The 16632-nt window shown below is 41.2% G+C and overlaps 1 protein-coding gene across 1 annotated transcript in view; it reads right to left on the bottom strand.

Moving 5' to 3' along the window:
• The window catches only part of anks1b (ankyrin repeat and sterile alpha motif domain containing 1B), a 195557-nt gene that overhangs the window by 104336 nt on the left and 74589 nt on the right, over positions 1–16632 (bottom strand). The window contains exons 6-10 of the mRNA XM_070928639.1: positions 16479–16554; positions 15506–15607; positions 11577–11699; positions 10495–10682; positions 6625–6756 (exon numbers count right to left, since the gene is read on the bottom strand). Of these exons, the coding sequence (XP_070784740.1) occupies positions 6625–6756; positions 10495–10682; positions 11577–11699; positions 15506–15607; positions 16479–16554 (621 nt within the window). The remainder of the gene's footprint in view (positions 1–6624; positions 6757–10494; positions 10683–11576; positions 11700–15505; positions 15608–16478; positions 16555–16632) is intronic.

The raw sequence follows: 16632 nt of genomic DNA, 5'->3' as shown, positions 1-16632 counted from the left end.
GTGACTTTCATAATGTCTTCATTACCTCCTATTGTTTTCACCTTGTGAGTCTGTGTGTGTGTGTGTGTGTGTGTGTGTCATCAATACAGCAAAATGTTGTCCTGGAGACCCCTACTGTGGCGGGAACTACCAGACAGGGGGTTTTGAGTAATTTGCCAACGTGATGGCACCACAACCGTGCAAGATGCAGTTTGCAGGTATGTAGTTGAGATCAAAATGAAGGCTGAATCGAAGATGGGTGTGGCATGGCTGCAAACTCTTGGTCTTGTTAAACCCTTGGACAGAGCCAGACTAGCTGTTTCCCCCTGCTGCAAGTCTTCATGCTAAGATAAACTAACCAGCTTAGCATCAATGTTCTCATCTAACTCTCAGCAAGAAAGCAAATACACACATGTCCCAAAATATTCAACCATTGCTTTAACAGTGAACCACTCATTTCCAGTGACTCATAAATCTCTAGACTACTGATTAGATTAAATGAAACTTTATTGATCCCTTTAGGGTAACGCTACATCACCCTGCTGCTGCCTCAGTATCTCTCAACAAACCTGTTAGTTGTGAATACATCACTCAAAATGACAAAACCCCATTACAAAGAGCTTTTCTTTTTCAACTCTGTCTTTCCATGATAACAAATGCCAGGAGCAAGCTGAAGAGGAGAGACACCGACTGTGTGCTAACATCATTAGCTCTGAATATTTACAAGTCATTCGTTTCATGAAATATTAACTCCAGACTCAAGCAAGATGTTACACACATACATCTGCATGAGCACAATGAATTTTATTTAAATAAAAATTAAACGACTCATCTTGTTTGTCCTGTTTAAATATGAGGGGCAGAAAAGCCTAATTACAGCATCTTTAATTCTCTTACACAAATACACAGAAAGTAAATGTTCCTCTTATCTCTCCCTGTCACCTGTGTGTGTGAATGTGTTTTGAGTGTTAATCCCTGGGACGTAAGCTTGGTTTCGACACTAAACATTTGCACACATTCCACCTCTCTGTTGGCTCTTCTGGGGCATTTTAGGCTTGAACGCCTTGCTCAAGGGCACTTGAACACCAGTGGAGTGGTTGTGGTGTTGTAACATACAGTAGTATAAGCACCGTGGGATGCACTTTGTCCTGTTAGCTCCTACTCCTCTTTCTCCAATCTTTCCTCCCTTTTCCTGTTTACCACAAGGAAAACGAGATATCTGATGTCAGACTACACACCGACAAACACACACACATCTCCAAGTACTCCACGGCCGCATATGTGTGTGTGCCAATCTATTTCAGTAAAAGGTATTTGACAGCAGCTATAGGTGTGTGTGTGTGTGTGTGTGTGTGTGTGTGTGTGTGTGTGTGTGTGTGTGTGTGCGTGTGTGTGTTGAAGGTTAGGTTTAAAGGAAGACAGTCTATAGCTGCAGAGTCTTCAAGGCATAAAACCATTAACGAGAACTAACTGTAAGCACAGAGATGCATCGCGTCGTGCAGAGAGAGGAAGAAAATAAAATATAACAGAGCAAGAAAGAAAGAGTAAGGTTTTTTTTTTTACATTTTAATTTGTGTTTTAAGCTAATAAAATGAATAATTAACAGATGTAATTAAAATCCACAGGACAAAGACAGAAACATCCTTGATTCATAATAAAAGTAATTAAAAACACACTCATTCACATTTTTACCCCAATAAATACACCCACACACACACATATATACAGAAGTCTCAACTAGTCAACTCAACTTTAGTCATCATGTTTTTAAAATCTATTGTTAATAGTTTTTCATAAAAGGAAGAAAAAAGGCCACTGTTTTCAAGCTGTTCCTATAAACATGTCATGGTATTAACGCTAGACAATATTGAACTATTCAAAATAAGTATTACACAATTTGCAAACTTGATCACAAACTGTTTAATACATAAAATTCTCAGCCAGTCTCCCACACAGCACATGAAGTCCTTCATTTACAGGCTTATAAAGCTCTCCAAATAATCCCTGCCCTCTCCGAAACACCTTCCTTTGATATTCTTAACATCCTCAAGAGCCCTCGTGGGTTTCTGATCTTGACCTCTGCCAGTGCGACACAGACACCCCCCCCCTCTCCCTCCAACTCCTTAAAACTCCCCGGGCTGAGAACATTAAAGGTCAGCAGCCACCCACTCGCAGGAGGAAAAAAAGAGCTAGAGAAAGACAAATCTGACGGGGAAGTCTGAGTGAGTGTGGAGAGACATGGAGGAAGAAAAACAGGAAGGAAGAAGTGAAGGTGGTGAAAAGAGAGCAGTGAAGCTCGGAGACACAGCCGGGAAACGCTGACGTGCGTGAGCGTGTGCAGCACTCTGACGCACCTGTGCTGATGGAGTCTGAGATTTATCAATGGTGGACATCCCACGTCTGATATCTCACGAGTTTCTGGGTTGCCTGGCAACCCTGCAGACCTCTCTCCATCTGAATATTTATTCTTGCGTTTGTTCATTATCTTTCTACCATTTCATTCTCTCTATTTTGCTTTCGAGGTTTCCACGAGTGAGGTCTGAACTTCTTTGTTGAAGTCAAACGTCGCAGAGGAAACCTCCTCCACACACACTTTGGCGTCAGTCAGCGTTCACGTGGCGATGGTGGGAGGAAACCTGTGGCTGGCGAGGAAAATTCACAACAAGGGAAGCTTCCTTATGCAGGCACGTATGCCCACATGCGCACACACATAAACATGTGACAGACCGCACTGACATGCTAAATTCATTAACTTGGAACAGAGTGCACTCTCTGTTTTTCCAGCTAATCTAATACAAAGTGGAGTCTCTGACACGTGTACTGTGTACACACACACACACACACACACACACACACACACACACACACACACACACACACACATGATCATTAATAATCACATTCATATAACTTGTGCATGCACCTGCTTAGGCATGTGCACACTCACACAGACATACACAATACAAATGCAGACACACTCAGTCAATTGCCAGTTTATTAGATACACCTACATAAAACTAATGGAAAACATCAGATCTAGAGATCTAGTTTCACTGCATTATATGGAGAGGTATTTCTGAAGCGTACCAAATAAAATGCAAGACAAAACTTACTTCATTTCAACTCAGAACTTGGAGTCAATGAATCACAAAGCTACAATTGCGCGTGAAAGTGATCGCAAAAAAAATATCTAAAACCCCACAACATACGACCTGCCCAGCACCTAACAGCAGACAGACACTGTTAGCAACTAGCTGATGAACAAAGTGGAGCCGTTAGCAGCTTAAGAGCTGGATGGGAGAATATTGGTCTTTAACCAATTGGCCAGAAACATGACTCCAGATGAATATCAATGTTGCTCCGTATCTGCTGGATGTGTAAATAGGCAATTTGTTCGTCATATCAACTTCATGGGGTGATACTATGTCAGCGCTGTGTTCAGAGCTTGTTTCCACTGCTCCAAAGTGGCCAAGAATATCTTCAAGTATTTCTATAAAAAGATTAAATGTTCATGACTAAATAGGCAACAACATTAGGTATAATAAACAGCTTTAGTTAGTAAGAGTTCATACTCAAAGACTCGGCTAACCTGCTTCATCAGGACTGTGTGGGTGTGTTTTGATTTCAGATTTTGCCACATCAAACTAGTGAGAAGAATTGCAGCAGATGGGGAAAATACAGTTTTGGGTTCTTTACACATTAAACAATACAAATAACATGCTAAGAAAGAACACAGTCATTATAGACGGCATTAATACCTTGTGAGCGACAGAAATCCATTTGGCTTTACATACATTTTAAGAATTAAATCAAACAAATCACACAAAACTCAATCTAACCTGCTGTTTTACGCAGTGAATCTAATGTTTAGTTAGCTGAAGTTTCCATTACACTGACCTTTTCTGTGTGAATTGTTAGATAAGTCCAGTTGTTTGACTGACAGTCGTGAGTGACAGCCGGACAACCAGAAAACTGAGCGCTCAGACAATCGATTCAAAGGTTAACACACTTCTGCTGAAATATAAAGTGAAAGATAAACGAGGCAGAGAGAGAGATGAACATGGGATAGAGAGGGACGGTAGAAAACAAGCTAAAAAAAGAACTGGGTTGACAGATCTCATGTGGGATGATATGAAGAAAGAATGAAAATGTCTCACTTTGTCCATTCATCTCAGAGGGGAGGCACCGGCTCTTTATGTTAACTCTGTTTATTCACAATTACACAGGGAAAATTAGCACGGTGCAAACTTAATTATGCAATAGCAACTCAATTTCTCTTTCCTCACTCACTCTGCCCCCCCAACACACACACACACACACACACACACACACACACACACACACACAGACACACACACACACACAAACCCACCTACGCAAACTCAAAACTTTGCCTTGCCAAATTCAGACACACACACACACACACACACCAAAGCTGATGCCATCAAATATGCTCTATATATCCTCATGCTCACGTTTAAACTAACATGCACAAAAGGTTTTTGTACGCACCAACATATTAGTAATCACACACACAGACACACACACACACACTCTCATCCAGGTGCAAACCTCTCCAGGCAGCGTGCCAGCCAGTCAGGCAGGCTGCCAGTATACAAGACAGAGGGGCTGTTGTGTTGTAAATGTCAGATGTCCTGCTGTTTGAGCCAGTGCGCATCTCACCGCTAAACACTCTCATCTGCACACACTTAACCACACTTGTATACGCAGCACGGAGGAGGTTAGGAGGGTGGAAGGAAGGACGGAAGAAGAAAAGATGGAGAAGGAACACCAGGAAGTGGAGGAGCATTTTGGATTAACTTTGTTTTTGTAGAGTTTTAGTTAAAAGGTGCAACAGGATGTTTTATTGAGAGGAACTACAAATCATGCAATGCAACGTAATGTAACAGTGGGTATATAAAGGTATGTGGGATGTACAAGATCTAAAGTTGGTGAACTAAGATCTCTCTGCATGGAGCTATAATTTTTTTCCCTTTAGGCTAATAAACATAGAATTTCACTGACTTCAAACCTTGAAGGCTTTTCCTCTTGTCTTTGTAGAGCCAGTTCAAAGCTGTCTTGTTGAGGTGATAGACTGTGAAATCATACAATTCTAACGCAATGGTCATGTTTAAACGCCGCATTGCATTGGCTTTCATCCACCTGTTTGGGTTTGCTGGTTGGAACTTCAAGTTGGGGCCACAAAGACCCACTAGCTGATGCCATCTTAACTCATATCACATAACAGACCTCTACCTCTTCCCGTGGGTATAAACATATCCAATATACAGTTAATTCTATCTTAAGGAGAGTAATTAGTAGTCAAACGGAGGAATAAAAATATAATATGTACAAAATGTATATACATTTGCCATGTAAGCAGAGAGATCAATACCCTTTGTGCAGAAAGTATGTAACAGGCCTACATTTTTGATTTGTCCCTGTTTGTGGGGATTAATGGAGCATGGCTAACACCAATATTTCATTGGCGGGTAAATACATGAAGTCTACATCAGCGGGGATAGGAGACTCACGTTGCAGTCTCACTTTGTGATTTAGGCTCATAAAGATGGGTTTAAGTACAAATCCTTTCAAGTGCAACTTACTGCTGTGGGCCTTGAGCTCATAAATGTGTTGACGGGTGCACACACTTCTTCATCTTTTTTGCACAGCCTTGTAATGCTGTACAGTAATCCTGAACTTCTTTGTATTTATATTTTTCTGGTTATAAATTTGGTAGGTCGACATGTTAGCGTGTGATTTTGTGAGACAAAGCTATCTTGATTTCAAACATGGAGCAAAGTCTGCACGCTTACTCATTTCAACACATATTCAACATCCATAATTTAATCAAGTTATTATTATTCAAGTTGTCAAATGTTCCGTCTGTGCTGCAGATGTAAGATACTGTACTGTGTGCTCATACGCATCGTTGATATCAGAGATTAGATTAGATCTGGTCCTTTAAGAAATATCATATCAGTCAAATGCTAAAAGTCACATTTATATTCTACACCGGAGTCCTTTGCTGCTGCAATATTCACATTTCCCCCACAGGGATGATTATCCTTTCATGTGATCTCGTTGTATCAGATATTTCAGCTGAATGTTATTCATTCAAAGTTCATGAACCAAGTCCTACTAAAAAGTAGAAGCTTCAAAACGGAGCGATAAGGAGATTTTTGGAGAATTTGGATAAGGAGAGAGATGAAAGATCGACAGAACGAGCATGAGAGCAAGAGAAAGGCACAGATACTGAACAGAGTATCCAGAGCTGCCAGGAGAGCCAGTCTCTCTGGTGACGGCTCATTCACTGCGTTCCCAAGGTAACCAGTGAAAGTATTCACTCAGAACAATGGCAATATCACTAGCCTGTAATTTCACTGTAGTGAAGCAGTGTGTGTGTGTATGCTGCATTATTTAACACCATGTGACAAACTTAAATGCTGATTGTGAAGTGATATGATGATTATGTTCTATAAGGTCCATTGCGTGCACACTGTAAAATGCAATATAATGCAAATTATGAGTGAAAATATTGGCTGTAATTGAAGTGAGAGTCCAGTTAGAGTTGGCTAATTCAGGCTGTGTGTGTGTGTGTGTGTGTGTGTGTGTGTGTGTGTGTGTGTGTGTGTGTGTATGTACCTGTGACAGGCTGGAAAAGCCCAGGTTGCGGCAGCCATTGCAAGGTGTCAAGGCCTCCCAGAATCCAGCGGGGCCACAACTCTTTTCTGCCTCGTCCTCCTCCATGGCCATGGCGAGAGGTGGGGTCGGCCGCTGCAAGCACAAATATCAACAAGTGATTACATCACCGGATCGCCATCATAACAAGCAACCAATAGTAAGGAGGTCAAAGGTCAGAGAAGATTAATCTGCGAAACAAAGAGCTGAAAAGAGAGATGTCAAAGTTATAAGTGTGAGGGAGTGAAGTTATTTCTAAAGCTGCTTTAAAACAATATTTTTACATTTAAATCGGATCAAATGAAAACGTATGATGTGAAAGGGGTCGCTCACAGTGACAAACCCACAGAGATTTATCAAGTGATTCAAACAGGTGACCATTTAAAGTGGAAATGTCTTTGTATTGCTGCTCCTGGTGCCACAATGAGTTAACCAGAAAAGGTGCAGAAACAGCAGAACAACTTTAACACACACACATGCACACAGTGTCCTTTCCTGGGGCACTTTGGCTCCCAGGAGGCAGGTGTGTGGATGAGCTCTGTGGCATGAGGTGTCAAGAGGGCAGATACAGCCCACCTGATATCTCAGTGAACCATGTGATGCAGCAGAGGACGCAGGTCACATAGAGAGGTGATGTCACCCCGGTGTCGGACATGTAGCTTTTAAAAGAGGAAATAAGAGAGGAAAGAGAGGGGCAGGAGACTGGGGGGGAGAGCTGAGGGAGGTCTGATGACAACGGAAGAAAAATCCTATTTAGAACGAAGGTCTAAAAAAAGAAAACAAGGCAAAGAGGGTCAAGAGGGGAACTTGGAGGACATGTTAAGTCTTTAACATGTCCTCCAAGGAGGAGGTGTTTGAAGAAAAAGCTTAAAGAAGAATAAAATTGTGCAAAATTAAAGTGAGAGAAGATTCAGAGGGAGGGGAGGACAGATGGGAAGAGCAAAAGAGCAGCAGCGAGACTGGAGATAGAGGTAGAAAATGAGGCTGAAACCAAAAGGTCACCAATTGCTCCAGATTGCAAAGAGCCCTCTGCAACACTGGAATATTGATTCATGCTAAACAGACTGCAGTCCTCACTTACACATACTGCACTGTATGCATGAACAATAGACAGATATATCATCTCATTACAGTAAAATTCAGATATCAGTGTTCAATAAAAGGACACCATTAATTATTCATTACTGAGGAGAGCATAACTGATCAATATTACATTAGCTGTCTGTGGGAAACTTTTAAAGGGACAGATTACTATTTTGGGAATTTCTTCTATTTTTACTAACGTGTGCATTTTGAAGGCTTGTTAACAAACTGGAGTCAATTTGACGAAGGAAAATAATCTTGTTAATCCTGTGACCTGAACGGACTCTGAAAAGTGCTTTTTTTTTGCACAGATCAATTTGAACTAATTTTCACCCTGATTCATGTCCCCACACATTCAAATATTTTCCTGCTGCCAGAAAACACTGTTAACCACAGTTTACTGTAAACATGGTTCTCTTGTGACAACACAGCTCCGTTTCCAGTTATAGAAAGAAAAACTGCACATGAGCAGCTGATTAACCACCAGAGAGAAATGTTTGTACAGATATTGGTTGCTAGTATTTCCAGCAGGTTATTATTTTTGGTTCAGGGTTCAATTAGATGGATTGCTGTGAAATGTTTCATCTAGTGTCATAATCAGATAAACATTTCCATTTGCCCATTACTGGTTTATAACATTATACCCTCAGCTGTACATTGTGTTTAGTGCTAAATGTTAGCATGCTAAGAGGCTAAATTAAGATGGTGTGATTCATAAATATTACTTGTTAATAGTCAGTACGCTAGCATTGTCACCTTGAGCACGTTAGCATGTAGCTAAAAGCACCACTGTACCTAATTACAGCCTCAGAGCTGCTAGCATGGCACCAATGTTAAATCCAATTTTCAAGTTTTAATGTTAAAATAAATTAATGAATAAAACAAACGCATAAATGAGTAAAATGTGTTCTTCAGTCTAAACACTGCCTGAGACCCATTTTAAACCAGAAAAGGCTAAAGTTCAAGGAAAATATTAAATGTTTCGAGCCAATCGACAGAAAATTAATCAAGAAACAAAAATGCCAAACAGGCACTGGTTCCAGTTTCTCAAATATGAGAATTTGCTGCTTTTCTCTGTTTTATATCATTGTAAGTAGAATACTTCTAGGTTTTGGACTGTTTGGACAAAATAAGCAATTTGAATTATTTGATTAATCAATTTAATAGACCAAATATTGAAAATAATCTGTAGAGGCATGGAAAATGGGTAAGTTCAAAGATACTGAATGAATAGTAGTAGAAAATATTACCAGTTAATATAACTGTCTTAAAGAGACACATGTTGAACACACATACTGGAAGTACTCATTTGAATACAGGACACACAAACGTGGATTTCCATTAGTGCTCAGTTTACACACAACAGGTACCAAGGTAATGTAAGAAGCCTTCTTCCTGCGTGTGTGTGCTGTCGTGGGTCCTGCATGTTTTATTCATGAGTAATAGACACATCGAATCACATACTAATGGCTTCGGCCACATGTACAGACAGCAGCCTGGGGGCACATAAACACACATACACTCTGCGAATGTCAGTAATGGAATACAAATTGGTACTTATAGAGAGAGAGAGTGGGACACAAGATGGATTGAGATAATTACAGCCTAAGTGAGCGGAGGTGTGTGTGTCCAACGTCCATGCACATGTGTGTACGCCTCAGCAGGTTTGAACGCAAACATGCCTCAGATTGCTTTCATGTTAAGCTTATTACAGAAATGGAAAAGATGATGACCAGTGTCAAAACATTCCTTCACTGAGGTGTGTGCATGTCGCTGTAGGTGAGAAACAGAAAGAAAAATAGATTTTCGCATTTCTTTGGATGCTTGTGTGTGTGTGTGTGTGTGTGTGTGTGTGTGTGGTCTAAAGCCTCAGGTGGGGGGTCAGTGTGATAGATGACCTTCGTATCCTGCCGTGCGGCTCACTTCCTGAACAGTGGAATTGAAAAAGATCAGAGCCTCTTCGTCACGCTGCGCTGGTTGTTAGAAATAAACTAAAATACTGATAAAAGTCAGCTATTTCACCCCCATAGTGGATTTCAAACCAATAAGGTCTAATCAGTTTCCCAGTGTGTGTGTTACTGAGAGAGAGAGAGAGAAAACAAGTGAAGAAGATTCGACTAACAATATTTCAGCATAAAAGGCACCAAATAAATAGAAGCAAGGTCAAGAAAAACAATGTCTGCAGGGTATGAACGGCTGTTTGAGCACAAAGAATAATTACAAATCCAAACAAATTCAGGCAAACAACAATAATCTGTTGTGGCTCGGCAACAGTAAGTGAATACTCAATTGGACAAGCCAGCTCAGTGGCATCAGTTTATCTGATACTGCCCTCTGTTGTCCAAATAGACAAAGTGCAAGTGGTTATTTCAGAAGGACTCTGACACATCTGGACCTTTTGTAGTGTGATAAAACCTCCAAAACAAATGGACACAAAGACATTGATGCAGAGCTGATAGTCATGCATGGGGAAATGTTTTTAGTTTAAAAGAGAAAAGACGGCTTTCATGCACTTCACACAGCAGGAACAGGGAGTCTGTGTGGTTGTTCTGTTCACAAAGTAAGCATCAGATGTAAGGATTAGATGCAGCAGCTGAGGGAATGCATGGCACTGATAACGTACCAAAAGATTATGGTGTTTCTTTACAGGAAGTGCAATATATCTGAATGGAAAACACACCATGGTTCATTTCTCCAACAGACTAAACTCCTTCAAATGCACCAATCCTCTGTCATAAACGAGCGCTGTACCTTGCTGACTCTAGTCAGGGTGCCGTTGGGTCGATCTGGGCGCTCCTCGTCAGAGAGCCGCCCGCTGCCAAAGCTGTCCATGGAGTGGGAGGAGATGGTGTGGCAGAGCTCCTCGAAGGAGTAGTCCCTGTCCCGGCACTTTTTGATCTCGTGGAGCAGTTTGGACAGCTCACTTGTCACAGCATCATCTGGGCAGAGGAGGAAAAGTAAGAAATACACCCAAAGTTCCTTGAAGCATCAGTGTGAAGCCAGTTCCTGTCACTGCTAGTGCAAAAGTGGTTAGAAAAAGCTTAGAATATATTAATTTCTGCTATCTGGCAGCTTTAGTCTGATTTATCACTGGAATCAACCATTGCAAAAAGCAGAGACAGAACTAATGGTTTCAAAACACCTCCTCTGTCTCCCTATCGGCACTGCTGGTGTGTTCAAAGTCGCATTCAGGCACATTCTGAGGAGCAAACTGTGCTAATCACTTCCTCTTGCCCCCCTCCAAGAGTCTCTGAGGTAATTATGGTATCTGCTGACAGTCAATGACAGAGGAGAGCGGATCAGCAGGAGCGCAGCTTGTTGCAATATAATATTCATAACACAGGGGGCAGCGCTAGACAGGGAAAATGTGTAGCTGTTCAGAGAGGTAGTAACTGGTTTTCTCCACTAAAGGAGCTGCTCTCCATGGCTGGATTTACATTGCATTGTTTGCCCATACTGCAAAAACAAATGATACTTCAAGTTAACTTTAGGTAAATTTCAACTACAAAAAAAAGCTGCTTAAAGGCAATTCTTCCTCTGAGATGGTCCAGTACATTTCCTTTACTTATATGAATCCATTTTTTATGCTGGTTATTTCTGAGATGTTAAGGCATATTTTAAAACATATTCTGAACCTCACGCAAAATGTATTTTTGTCCAGTTATTCACCATCTCTGCTGCTGGTTTCTGCCCCTTTCTCAAAAGAAAATCCTGTTTTCCTTTTCAGATTGAAGTCTTTTCAAAAGTCTTTTTGAGCACCCTAAATCTCTGTGTAAACACAATTATTGTATTGTGGTTGTTACATCATTGTGTATGTGTGTGTGTTTACTCACTCTTGTGTCTGAGGGAGGGGGAGGCAGAGGGCGAGGGAACAGAGGTTCGAGGTGCAGGAATGGGACAATAGCGAATAGGCTCCTCCACGATACTCATCCTCTCCATCTCGTCCATCATATATTCTACAGAGACATGGAGACAAGGGGGGAGAAGGGGTAAGAAGATGGAGGGTGAGACAAGTTCAGACACAAGAAAGGAGGGAGTGGAAATATGTTGAGAAAACAGGAAGAAAGAGGAGAAAGAGACACAGGCCGGAAGAAGAGTTTGGAGGAGAACATGATGGTGGCCGGAGGGAGGGGCAGGATGGGGGGAGGAAGAGCATTTCAGAGGCATTTTACTGGATCAATATAATAGCACAGCCATCAGCATGGTAAACAGCTTGTGCTGCATTCAATTCGCACTTTTTCCCCGCACCGCAAATTCACTTCACGGCTTCTGCTAATTGAGCACTCTGCTGTTCATAAAAGCAAAAGAATTATATGGGAAAAGGAAAAGAGCAGAGAAAGGAAAGAGGAGGAAGAGGAGGAGGAGAAGGAGGAGGAGGAGGAGGGGAAGCAGGTTCAGGTGTGGGGCAAGAAAATAAGTTGAAGACTGGATAATAAACTTGCTTAAGCGAGGAATTAGCAGCCGAAAACACACAAACGTGCTTGCACAGAGAAATCATGTGGCAGATTCCCTGCAGAGTCCTAATGAGGAACCCTATTAATGTCAGGAAAGTGAGTGTGTAGTGTTTTACTACTATGAATCTTGGCATTCAGCTCAATACTTATGATACACAACATTTGCATACAATTATACAGAGTATGGGGATGTGTATCAGAGTCAGAAAGGAAGTGCTTAGACAGTTTTATTCCCGTGTACGCAGTTGATTCTTCATATACAGCAGCACACATACTGCTGGGTAGTAAAAAGTGAGCTGTTAATGAATTTGAACAGTAGGATGAGTCATGCACTGTAAATCAAATGAGAATCTATTCATAATTAGGTGCCTGTGGCGTCCAGAAAGCCCCTCAACTGCTACAATCAAGTAAATGACAGGTCTTTAGCTCTTTGTGTGCGTGTCCTTTTCCATCTCCTCTCCAACAGGAAATGGCATGCAGCTGATCTTTTTACTAAGTCACAGCTGTGTCCTTTTTCTCCCTCTCTCTCTCGCTTTCTTCCTCGCTCTCACAAACACATCCAGTCTCCTATTCATCCTGAAGTCCAAAATCTCTCTGTTTCCAGCGCTGGTTTACTGAGATTACATCTTCATGGCCGCTTTTCCTGACCAATATCTACTATCACATGGATTTTTGACATTTAAAAAAGCTACAAGTGGTCTGTTCATGTCTATTAAAGTGTTTCCATCTTTGACTCTGGACATCTTAGTTTCATAAGCGCAGCGTTCTCATATTGCACTGTATTTTATTTGCACTGCTCAGGATTTGCACAGCAGGATTCAAAGGATGCTGGATAATGTTCAAGTAAAAAAGACATTTAGCAGCTGCATTAACCTATTCAACCCCACCGACCCACCAGTGGTCAGTACAAACTCATCTTGTGCTGCCATGCTTTGTTCAAACCAAACAAACCTTACTTTAAATTCTAGTGGAGATACCAAAGATATTTCACGGGGAAATGTGTACAAAATAGTATGCAATATATGTAGAATGTGTCCATTTATAATTGGGTTTTCATAGGCTACATCATGTAGCTTCAATGAATAGCTGGAACAAGCTAATATATTGTATGCGATATGTCAGACAGCATGGACCAAGATGATTTTTCATAACTTAAAGCAGCAATAATTGTTTTGTTTTTCCACTTGGGGCAAACAGAACCAGCTATAAACACAACACTGACATATTATCACCTTATAAAGTTGTTGTGGCTAACGTGTTAGCAAACACTTGTCTATTCACACATCCAGCAGATATGAAGCAACATTAGCAATCGTTTGGAGTTGTGTTTCCACTTGACGAAGTCCAATATTCACTCTCCTTTTAGCTCTTCTCTCCACCAACTCCCGGGAGAAACATCTGGCTCTTTAGCCGCTAAATGCTCCACTACGTTCACCAGCTAGTTGCTAACTTTGGCTGTCCGCTGTTTGGTGCTAACCCTAACCCAAAACAATAAGCTGAATACCACTAAGAAACACTCCATAGAGCAACCACTTTCACATTAAACATTGTCACTTGATTCATTGTTAATATAAAAGTGTAGCTTTAAAGCTACTTGATATTAAAGGGTTGAAACGCAGGGAACAGATGGTTTCCCCCTTTCTTGTCTCATTTGTACATATCAGATTCTTTGAGCTCTAAACATGAAATGGGAAACTAGAATCACAAATTACAACTACATTGCTCTGCCCATTGCATCACTGTGCTTTCCCTGGTTTAATGTCAGCTTTTTATATCTGTTATTTTCTAGCTGTGGCCAATTTGTAAGATTCCTGGGATTCAGTCTGTGTTCCCCTTTCTATCTTTGCCCCCTAGTTAAGACCAACTCGCTGTTAATTTAAGCTCTGACATATTCTCCTCATCCCTCTATCCCTCCATTTCTGTCTGCCTTTATCTCATTCTCTTTAAATCATCTGCGTGCCTTACATACACCCACAGATTACACAAGGACAGATAGTGGAGGCCTCCAAGCCACAAATTACAGCGTTCATACTGAGCCTCATAATCACCTCAGGACAACGCTGTCTTTAGAAGGTGCAATCAGGAGGATCTTTGGGTCTCCGGGGACTGCGGAGCAAACTCACACTAACAATCACTGGTCACACACAAAACACACTGCAGTAAATATGAGAGCAAAAACGGGCCTCTCAATGGCAGGTGGAAGACCAAGATGAGGAAGACTGAAGAAAGTGAAAACACTAAAAAAAATAGACTGACCAGGTGTATCTGTAATGGCAAAGAGCTGTTATGAGTTTGTGACTTGTACTGGTTAAATGCAGTTTATTTATGTTGCTGGCTTTGTGAGTTAGCTCTTACTATCTTCACGTACACGTATGCAACAAAAAACGGCCTCCTCCTGCTCCTCCTGTGATATTACATTTTAAAATAGAGCGAAACATTGAGTCAGCTGACAGAAAATTAAGTATTTTGATTATTGATCAATCATTGCACTTATTTTTCAAAAATACCAAACATTCTCTAATTTCAGGATCTGAAATGTGAGGATTTGTTGTTTTGCAGCACCCATTAAAATTAGATCCTTCAACGAAACAATCAGCAGCTCTGAATTTTGTCACAATTTCCAGAAGATCATCAATAACCACCTTATTCGAGCTCCAACTTGAGAACACTGTGTTGTGGGAATATCAAGGGCAACATTTACAGGACTTGAGTTGCTCCCATTGTTTCCCCAATAGAAGATAAACTTCCTGGAAAACAACACTTCCCAATTGGATCACATCCGCTCGCAACAACGGTCACAATGTCATACTCTACATCCACATGCCAAAGCTTCTCAAAATGTGGAGAGTCCTTGCTCATTTTTACAATCTATATATGCTGCATGTCAACGCGTCTGCAAGATTCATCAAGGGCGATCTTAAATGTCACCTACAGCCAATCCACATCAACTATCGATCATCATCTGTTTGAGCAGATAAAACTTATAATGCATCAATTCACACAGTAAAGCCCAAAAGACACGTTAGAGTTCTAGTGTAGCTGCAAAGTTCAGGACATTTTACTGTCGACAACTGTCACCCTTCATGCTGTTCACCTGTAAGTTTTTAATCTGTACGTAAAAAAAACTGCAAATATGTAAAACTGTGAATGCTGCATCTTTAATCTTCATTATGTTGTACTACATTATCTGTACATGAGTATTCTATTCTTTGCTCCTGCAATGACCCAATTTCTCAAGTGAAATTCATCTAAATCTAAAGTGTGTGTGTGTGTGTGTGTGTGTGTGTGTGTGTGTGTGTGTGTCTTACCTTGGATAAGAGCAGTGATCTGCTGGGATTTCGTTGCAGGATGTTCTCTCAGGATCTCCAGAGCTGTTCTCCCCTGGCTGTCTCTCAGATTGGTGTCGATCCCTGAGACACACACACACACACACACACACAAATACAGTATAAGCACTGATATACATGAACAGCAGGGCAAAGGTCAAACCACAACACCCATGAGTCTGTCAAAAGTATTTCATCAGTAAATCCAAAACATTACAAAGATACCATATATTTCAACATCCTCAGCTGTTTCCCTGCATAGTTCATGACTGACAATGAAAGGCTCCTGCATCTTAGAACAACCCCCACTAACCTCCCACCCCGCACGCACACACACAATGTTTGAGGGGTTGTGTTGGGTTAAAGTTCAGTGAATCAGGCCAGCGCAGGCCCGTCTTGATCCAGGATGTTAATAAAATCAAGGCCAAAATAACATGGTCGCCCACAGGAAGTCCTGCAGGAAACAGGAAGTGCTAAAGGAAAGTGGGTGGAGGCTGGCGGCACTATCAAAGGTTGATAGTTGATGTTTTTTAGATTGTCTTAATACTTTTATCCACATTTTTATTTGCTAACACTTTCAACATTTTCACTACCTATCACCATGACCTTTGACCCTGTTTTCAAGATGAGTGACATCAACAAAATGAGACACCACATATCGTATCCTGTCGGACTTTCAGCACCTCCTTCTGATGCGACTGAAAAAATGGCCAAAACAATAATAAAACTATAAATCCAGGATTATATAAGTGTGAAAGAATGCAGCAGACAGACGCCTGGAGTTCACCTGACGGCAAATTCAACCCACAATCTGGGAAGAGGGAAAAAACATGTGGAGCATCTAGCCGCAGGTTAAAATAAGAAGAGGAAACAAGGGAAGCACACACACACACACACACACAAGCAAACACACTCGCACTGTTTTTGTTTTTCCAGGACATGTTTATAGACCCACCTGAGTCAAGCAGAAGGCGAACTACATCCATCTTCCCAAAGAGAGCTGCCTCATGGAGGGCACTGCCATTCTCGGTCTAAGAGAGAGAGAGACAGGGAGGGAGTGTGTTAATATTCCATCACTTAAACAATTGAACACAGAGACAAAAATAGAC

This window comes from Enoplosus armatus, chromosome 22 (genome assembly GCF_043641665.1).
Source record: "Enoplosus armatus isolate fEnoArm2 chromosome 22, fEnoArm2.hap1, whole genome shotgun sequence".
In the NCBI taxonomy this organism is placed as follows: Eukaryota; Metazoa; Chordata; class Actinopteri; order Centrarchiformes; family Enoplosidae; genus Enoplosus; species Enoplosus armatus.
The sequence above is the reverse complement of the archived record's forward strand: the minus strand, read 5'-3'. Positions and strand labels throughout refer to the sequence as shown.